We start from the raw sequence: 9,469 nt of genomic DNA, 5'->3' as shown, positions 1-9,469 counted from the left end.
GTAAGATGGTGAAAATATATTTAGAGGTGGTAAGATGAGGCAATTTCAGAACGATGTATGAGAAAAATTAAAAAGATTTCATGGGATGAGAAGAACGGTTGGACTCAATGATCTTAAGGGTCTTTTCCAAGCTAAATGATTCTATGATTCTAAGAGCTACTAGTGACTTTTCTAAAGGTGGATTCTGGGGAAGAGTCTAGGCAAAACTGAAAAGGGAAGCAGAGAAGATAATCAGGACATCGAATACAGCATGCTGCAGAGAATTCACTGACAAAGGGGAGCCTATAGAGAAGTCAAAGAAGTTTGTTAAGGGAAATAAGAACACTCCTGAATTCAAGTAGAAAAGTGTCAACATTATACAAGAGAAGATGAAAAATAAGAAGGAAGCCTGGGAGTTCTAGGACTGTAGAAAATGAGTTAGTAGATCAGATTATTTAAAGAAGATGGAAACTGTAAGACTTCAAAATCAAAAGGGAAAAAAAAACAAAGGAAGGGAAGATGATGGAGAAGAGGAGAGCAGGAGATGCATTCCTGATGATGAGTCCTGTTAGGTTTTTTGCATTCAAAAAAAGGCAGCCAGGCAAAACAGAAGGGAAATGTTTGGGGAAGGAGACGTCACCTGCAAATGAAAATTAAGGAACAAAAACTGTAAGATTCAGAGGCACAAGGACTGACAAGGATAGGAATAGGACTCTTTGATCAAGAACAGAACAAAGGAAGAGAGGATTAGCAAACACAAATCACTTACTACAGGAAGCCCTTGTGGCCCTGGAGTTCCCTTTGAGTTTGCCAAGAGCAGGCACAGCAGTATGGAAGGCACAGAGAAAAGCAAGAGCTGTCACGTGCAAAATCTATGAAGTAGTGAGTGAAGACAGCAAAGTAACTAGAGCTGAAGCTGAAGTAGCTGGAAATTTCAAAGACGCAATAAATGTATTTTAGATCATACATCTCTGGTTTCCCTGATTTGGGGGCCTCATATATATCATCTCTTTATTTTGCAGGAATCACAAAACAGTTGTTTCCAAACACAGATGATGCTTTAATTAGGCGAATGATGGGACAAAAACTGAACAATTGCACCAAGAAGTCAGTTTTAAGCAAAGATCTTAACTCAGGTGCTTTTCAGAAGCATAGCTTTTGGTAAGTCTTAAAAAAAATTGTAGCCTGCAATGTGTAATTCCATATATTACACCGTGGTAACAAAATCTAAAAGCAATCTTAAAATTACCATGAAGATACATGTTCAGAAATGCATTGCCAAGTAGGTAAATAACCTTGTACAAGAAGTACGTAATACAGAAGCAGTCCAGCTTAACACTACAGCACAAAAAAAGAGCTGTTCATTCTAGGCAAAGCAGCACAAGGCTATTAAATTACAGGAAGAGAAGACAGAAGTAAACACATGGAGTTACTTTGATCAAGATGTCTATTTTAGATTTGGCATTATTTACTTTTCTTATTCTCTGTATGCTCTCCAGAGACCAGTCAATTCCTTTTTCATGTCACCTGTTGTGCCTCAATTAACCCACAAGTAAAGATAAGGAAAATCACACCTCTTTTGTACCTACCGATAACAGTACTGTAGGAGAGCTAAATTAGCCTTCTTTTACTGCCAGAGTCTAAATTATTTGGGCAGAGGAATTATTAAATAATATCTTGCTTATTATGGGCATTCTTACCTTGTGAACGAGACTAGTCTAAAATTGCTGAACTCATCCCTATCGTCGGTGAAGTCAGCTATTTGCATAGTACTGTTTCCATATATACCAAATGTACATATCACAGAATAGTTGAGGTTGGGAGGGACCTCTGGAGATTGGCTAGTCCAACCCCCGCTGCTCAAAGCAGGGTCATCTAGACCAGGTTGCTCAGAGCCATGTACAGTTGGGTTGAGTATCTCCAAAGATGGAGACTCCACAACCTCTCTGGGCAATCTGTGCCAATGCTCAGTCACTCTCACATTGAAAAAGTGTTTCCTGATGTTCAGACAGCACCTCCTGTGTTTCAGTTTCTGCCCATTGCCTCTGGTCCTCCACCACTGAGAAGAGGCTCCATCCCTCCCATCAAATATTAATACACATAGATAAGATCCCCTTGAGCCTTCTTGAGACTAAACAGTCCCAGCTCTCTCAGCCTCTCCTCGGGAACAGGATAAGGGATTAACAGGGAACAGGATAAGAAATTAAAATCAGTGAGACAGGGAGAACAGATCTGTCCTTATTTAGACTTTCCATACTGAAGTAATATTTTACTTCTTCCTAGTTCAGTTATCTCGTGCATGTTTTAAAATCCGTATTTGCAACTGTAAGACACTTCATAACAACAAAAAAAACCCAAACAAACAAAAACACTTCAAGATATTTGCCTATGTTACATACGACACAATTGTTTGAAAAGTAGCAGTGCTTTGCTACTAAAATTCCTCTCTAAGCCACCTGGAAGTACTCCATGGACCACCAGTGGTCTATGAATTACTACTTGAGAAATACTCAGATAATATCTATTGGAAGAATCCACATACACAGGTTTTCCCATCTGGAAACAATAAACAAATGCACCAGCCTGGCTAAAATACAGTTTACTATGTTAATGCTTTTCTCCTAGAGATGAGAAGGCTTCATAAAACAAAGGTCCTCTGTATTTGTAACATACAGCGTGCATTGATTCACTGTAGTATTTTTCCTTGTCCTTGACACAGGTGGTAAAAATAACAGCACGGAAACAGAGACTCTGTCTTCTTTGAAAGTATTAATTCTTAAATATTTTATATTTTACATTTTTATCTTCATAAGATGAATCCATAAATTTTGCTAATTCCTGAGTCTTCTCATCTACAGACACAGTATTCCTGAAGCCTTGATAGGAGGATCTTGAGTTAGCACTATAACAATTCTGGGTTGTTTTTTAATACTGTCTGTAGACCTTTCAGTTTAAGCTTGGTAACTTAAAAATGTCTTTATGTCTGTTATTGATAAGTGCTTATGTAAAATCCAGTCCAATATCCATTGAAACCAATGCAAATATTACCTGCACGGTCACTCTTGAATGGATGATTATTAGAATGCATTTATAATGCATTCATTTTACACCTGTTCAGAATTTCCTCACTGGAAAAGCATTTAAGCACCTTGTGAGTAATCGAGATAACAGTGGTGATTCCTTTAACTCAGACACAAGTTTTCTCTGTAAGAAAATCAGGAGAATTTAAAAGTGCTCACAATCTCACTGTTACTCCTCCAGTTCACCTTCCAGTGATGAAGTACAGAGAGGGGTCAAGAGAAAATCCTGTTGTGCAGTACCTTTAGTAACAACTTACTTACACACAAGTTACTAACTTTTCAAACTGGTGATACTGCAGTTTTGATCTCCTCCCTTGCTGCTCCTCCTTCCTTGCCCACCTGCTCGGCCTTTCCCCAGAATACAATTACGATTCAAGAGAAGGAATTGGGAGTAAAATCCAACGAGACAGACACGTCACCATCTCAGATCCAGTAGGCTGAGATGAAACAAGGAAAAGGGGAACGTGTCAATGAAGAAAACTAGTTAACTAGCCAATAAACAAACTCTGCTGCTCAGAAACTAAGAACAGTAGTAATTGCTCATTTAACGTTAATATCTCAAGCTTAGTTATAAATTTTCTCAACAGTGGTTCAACAGCTGCTCCTCAGGGCATCATCTCTTCGGCTGTTCCTCCCAGCACACAAGACCAGCAGGATGATGATTCACCAGCTGCTAACGCACAAATTCAGCAAAGTGACAGCCGTCTGACTCCTCCACCTCCCACCACACAAGGTCAGCAGGAGTGTTTCAAACCCACCTCTTCTAAGGTGGAGTCCCATCTACCCAGAAGCTCACCAGCGCCCTCTCCCAACCACGGTTGCGGACGGGATCTCAGGAATTCAGACAAGGAATAACAGATGGTATTTCATACCATGTCAAATTCTCAACAGAGGTTAAGGAGTAGTATGAAATAAAAAAAGAAATAATATCTGAATAGGCCTAGCAACAGTGGACAGAGATACTGCAAGCAGAATAGACGCCTGAGAACCATTTTCTCAAACAAATGAAAATCCCACAGCCTAGAAAAAAAATGAAGGCATATCAATATCTTTGGCTTTAAGATATTATTAAATATATGCATGTTATGCAGTAATTCAAAAAATATAAACTTGTTCTGAAGAATATAAGAGATCCCCTTAGTTAGAAAAAAACATTATTTAAAGTAATACCAAAAGAATGTATAAAAGGAACCTTAATCCCCTTGCTTTCACCTTGACAGCTGATGGAAAACTGCTTTACCAATCAGAGAAAGCTATTGCATATTAATACAAACAAGATATAGAGGTATGAAAAGAGAATAGAAAAATTTCCTAGTGAAATGAAGACTATGGCCAGCACAGGGTTAGAAAGCACAGGGCCGCGTGAGCAGGGAAGAAATAAAATAGGTATTTAAGGATGCTGTTAACTTGGAAAGAAGAAAACATTCTTAGGGCAATGAAACTGCAGCTCTCAAGATGTCTGCAGGAAAGAAGCAGCTCATTTTTAACCTCTGAAGTTGGAAAGGCAATGAAAGAAGCCGTGTTCCCTCTTAGCTCAGGGAAGAATCTTCCAGGATAGCCTGTTTGGTTGTGGAGGCCATGGCTTCTCTCACAGGCCTTCTGCTGCTGGTACTCTGCTGGTTTGGCAGCTCTCACTCTCTCTTCTTCCCTGAACATCGGGTCCACAGGATAAGGGTGCCTGATCCCTCCAGTCAGGAAATGGAGGACAATCTGTTGGAAGCGACTAGTAAAGGGCAGAGTTGCCAGCCTCTATTCACTGTGTTTTGATTTTGGTATGCTACCTCTTGCTTAGAGAAAGGATGGACGAGTAGAGTATTCCTCATGGGACTGGGACCAGAAAAATCCCAGTAACTGGGCAGTTCCTTTTGAGATCTGACACCACTTGTCCCAGGGAGCAGCTGGCAGTCACACACCCTGTAATTGCCGGAGGAGGAGGAGGGAAGGTACATTTTTTTCCTTCCTGACTGATTCCAGGTGTACAGTGTGATGGCAGCATGGGAAGGAGAGAACACTTGGATTATAGCTTTCGTGTCCGAGTGTACTTCTCCCAGAACAGAGAGTACTAATAGTTAAATCCATTTCATACATGGCAAACAAGCAACTAAGGAATCAAGATGGAAAAAAAAAAAAAACAACATAAAGTTTAAGAAATCTAGCTTGATTTGAGGAGGATTTCTATAACTCAGGACATCTGAGTTATAGAAATAAATTAGAAATCGTATTAGGGTGAATGCCGGGAAAAAAATCTGAAGATTAAGGTTAGCAGCCAAACACCTCTAAAGGAAAGTGCTGCAAGCGTAACTGTACTAGAACAATGCACTAATATAATGCACTGTGGGGAAGACTTCCGTGTGGGCTGGGGTATGAATTAAGTGACTTGCTAGCCTTTTTCATCTCTCATGTCTATCAATTCCTTGTAGGTAGGATCAGGATGAAAGCAGGTATGAAATATGATGTAAGTTCTATCTCATGTTATTAACTACCATCCATAAAATGCAACAGAAGGATGTTTGCTATTATGTACATTTTGTATATGTAACTGTATGTACAGCATATAAGAATGTATATAATTAATCATATTTTTGAAGCAACTTTCTATCAAATAAAATGAAACATTACTATGTCTTAGTTCTGTTTTATTGTCTCTACTGTCTTCTGGGCCTTTTCTTACATCAGCCTCTGTTGTACACTCGTAACAGGTAAGGTTGGGGTTTTTTCTCTCACTCACCTTTTTTTTCTCTTTTCCTTTAATAACTGTTCTGAAGCCAGCTTCTGTAAAGCTCATAATTTTTAGCTGGGGAAGGGGTTGGCCCACCTTACAAGGGCTCTCTAACCTTAAAGCTGTCACAGCTGATATTGCACAGCTGCAGCTGTTCTGCTGTTCGGGAGGTGTAGAAGCACGTGGGCAGGTACAGGGAGCCAAACACGAGCGGCTGCTCTCCCTGTCGCTGGTGCAGCGCTGCAGATCACGCTGTACTATGTGCTTTTCTGTTCTGCTGACTTGGTAAGTTGTCAAAGGAAAACCAGTGGGGTTAGCAGCTCACCGCGAAGAGTAAAGGAGGATTTTCGTGGTAGGGTGAAGGGCCTGCTCCCAGGCATGGGCCAGGGAGACAGATGGGTGTTCTGGGCAAAAAGAGCAACATAGAGGAGGAGACATTTTAACGTTTTACCAAAGGGTAAAGAGGGAGCAAGCTGCAAAGAGCCAGTTCCTTCCTCTCTCCTGAAGTATAGGACTGATGTTTTCCCACTGGATAAAAGAAGATAAATAGCTTTTACACAACTACAGTGTTAACAGAAAAGCCATACTCCTTGCAGTATGACCAAAAAGGAAGAAAATACGACTGGTTTTCCAAAATGACCCTGACAAACTCTGAGAACACAAAATTGAAGACTAGATAATCACAGATTAGAAATTCAGAAGTAACAGAAAGGGAGAGGAGAGCAGAACAGTCTAATGCTACTTCTCCCCAAATTTGCACTAAAATCAAAAGTAATTGGTGATGTGTAAATGTGTGGTGTCATGAAGTATAAAAATTCTTCTGATAATGAGTGACAGAGGACACATTATTTGTATTACTCAGAATTGGAGAAGGCTGACATCTACTGCAGAAAAACCTAACAGCTACATGACTGTACAGCATTTAGTAACTGGAGATTTACTACTGAAAAGGTAAGCCACGCTAAAACTAATAATTTGAACTATTTGTTTCTGTTATTGCATTTTAGATTGAATTTGAAGATTACCATGGAAAAGAATTTGGTCATTGTTTATTATGAACTGCTCAGTAAGAACACTTGCTTTCTAAGGAGGGAAGAATATTGAGATGTGAAGAATGGCATAAAAAACTTACTGAAAAAAGAGTACTATTGAATAAATCAGGGTTTTTAATGCATGTCAAGTTCATGTCCCCTTTTATATGGTATATAGATACGAGTCCAAAAAACCCAAACCACCAGACATCTAAATTTTCTAGATCAAGAGTAAGTGGCAGTACGCAATGTCGACACAAGAGGGAAATCAATGGTTAAAAAGGCAATGTTTCACTCACTTTAAGGAGCAAGGAAAGAAACAAGGATGCTGAAATATGTTTAAATTCTATTAAAGAAAATAATTAAGGGTACATAATGAATATGTGGAACTAGTTGCTAGAGAGCATTACTGAGTTTGGAGGTTTGGACTTGGAGACCTTAGCTCATGAAGAGCAGACCGTGAGTACCCCCTGCTCTCCTAGGTTTGTCTGCTCCTACCCTCAGCAATCTACTGCCTGTGTTTAAAAAAAAATCGCCTACTCTCTATACCGAGTTAGACAGTGAATGTGCCTTGCAGGTGGCCCACCAGCCAAGAAGTCCAGCAGGCTACATCTTTTCTCTTTTCTATGAAACAAACTCTGCATAAGAACTTTCCTAAGTAGACCCAAACTGGGAAGTCTGTGCTTTCCCAGGAATTAGCTGAAAAACACAGATTTTGGAATTCAGAGTTTTGTTAGCATATTGGAAATGCTGATATGATTGCATGGCAATTCTCTTATTTTTTTTTTTCCTTAACTGCATTGTTTAAATACGAGGAGGATGTTTGGATGGGTCATTGCAAGAGTAAACATTTACATGAATTACTGCTGAAAAATTAATGTTCAAATGAGTGTCATTTTCATAGGCTACCAGAGTTTGGAAAAATAATGCCACCTTGCTGCTCTAGTAACTTGTTACTTGTTACTATTGACCTCATAGTATCTATTCTCAAGAATCAAAAGTAATTAAGTGCAAATGCAAGCTACAAACAGAATGGCTGCTATCGACATTCTGTTAGCAAATTTAAGTTATAAATGCAAAATATGAAAGTTAGGCAGCAACAATGACTTTAATTTTACAGGTGGTAGTCAGGTTTCCATTATTTTAATAATGAAATATAACTGCTCAAATCAGTGTTGTTTATACAGTCCAACAATAGTGATTAAGTTGTACATATTTGTTAACAAGTATATAACTAGTATATATAACTAGCATCTCAGTATGTCTTTCTTCTATCATAAAGCTATTCTTTCATTCACATATGGAAGGAGGCTTAAAACTAACATTAGTAACTCTGTGTTTACAAGAAAAAGGTGTGCACTAAATTAATGCTGGCACTAAATACCACATGATATGTTATTTCTGATAGGTGTTTATTCACAAAGCTCCCATAACATCAAAATTTAATGTGCAACCCTGAATTCTTTCTCTCCTGTGTATGCAGGATTTGATAGGCACACACCAGTGAAGTGCTTTGTTTGTGTGCAAGCAACTCTTTTATATAGACATACAACTCGAAGGTGACATTTACACTGTTCAGCATACTCAAAGCCAGTGCATTAAGTAAGGACAATTCATACCAACTTCTACTTTGAGTGGCTCAAAGGAACTATATGATGAAGCAGGAGAGTGGTAGCAGATAAATAACAAGCATCATGGGCATGGGGGCCCAAGTGATGTTTCCTCGATCCTGCAAGCGAGGGGAAATGAGGAGAAGAGCACTAATAGGACAAGTCAATAACTGGCTGCAGAACTGGTGTTGGTGACAAGGTTTTGAGTTGTATGACCATGAGACCCTGCTTGCAGATCACTGTCTGCTTGAGAGAGATGAGATCCACCTCACTAGGCGGGGCAAAGCTATTTTTGCCAGTAGGATGGCTGACCGCATAAGGAGGGCTTTAAATTAAGAATGGAGAGGGAGAGAGTAACGAGCAGCCCTGTGAGGGAGTGATGGACATGGTCAAAGAGCAAAGGGCATGGGGTGATGTGACAGGAATAGAACACAGAATCAACAAGATGGGGCTTAAGTGGGGTCACCTCCAGCACTTGCATGTAAGCAAGGAAATGCCTACAAGGCACGATGATGGAGAAATCCCCCAATCCCTTTCTAGGCAGTCAACGTGCTAGGGTGCCTCTCTGAAGTGCCTGTATACTAATGCATGCAGTGTGGGGAATAAACATGATGGGGTTGTCTGTGTGCAGTTGCAGGGCTATGATCTTGTTGGGATCACAGAGACGTGGTGGGATGGCACCCATGACAGGAGCGTCACAATGAAGGGAAACTGGCTCTTTAGGAAGGACAGGCTAGGGCAACAAGGAGGGGAAGTTGCCCTTTATGTGAAAGGGCAGTTGGAGTGCATCAAGCTCTGCTTGGGGATGGATGAGGAACCGAATGAGAGTTTATGGGGAAGGATTAAAGAGAGGACAGGTAAAGGTGACATTATAGTGGGTGTCTGCTATAGGCCACAGAATCACGGAATCATAGAATCATTAAGGTTGGAAAAGACCTCTAAGATCATCAAGTCCAACCGTCAACCCAACACCACCATGTCCACTAAACCATGTCCCTAAGCACCTCATCTACACGTCTTTTAAATACTTCCAGGGATGGGGACTCAACC

At 40.0% G+C, this 9,469-nt stretch overlaps 1 protein-coding gene across 2 annotated transcripts in view; it reads left to right on the top strand.

The window, feature by feature from the left end:
• Positions 1–5,672, top strand: part of BEND6 (BEN domain containing 6) — a 21,642-nt gene extending 15,970 nt beyond the window's left edge. For both annotated transcript variants that reach the window (XM_009333172.1, XM_009333173.1), the window contains exons 8-9: positions 1,002–1,140; positions 3,647–5,672. In XM_009333172.1, coding sequence (XP_009331447.1) covers positions 1,002–1,140; positions 3,647–3,914 — 407 coding nt within the window. In that variant the 3' untranslated portion in view covers positions 3,915–5,672. The remainder of the gene's footprint in view (positions 1–1,001; positions 1,141–3,646) is intronic.
• Positions 5,673–9,469: the final 3,797 nt, after the last annotated feature.

Source organism: Pygoscelis adeliae, unplaced genomic scaffold, assembly GCF_000699105.1.
Source record: "Pygoscelis adeliae isolate BGI_AS28 unplaced genomic scaffold, ASM69910v1 Scaffold57, whole genome shotgun sequence".
In the NCBI taxonomy this organism is placed as follows: Eukaryota; Metazoa; Chordata; class Aves; order Sphenisciformes; family Spheniscidae; genus Pygoscelis; species Pygoscelis adeliae.
This window is presented reverse-complemented; position numbering and strand designations above follow the sequence as displayed.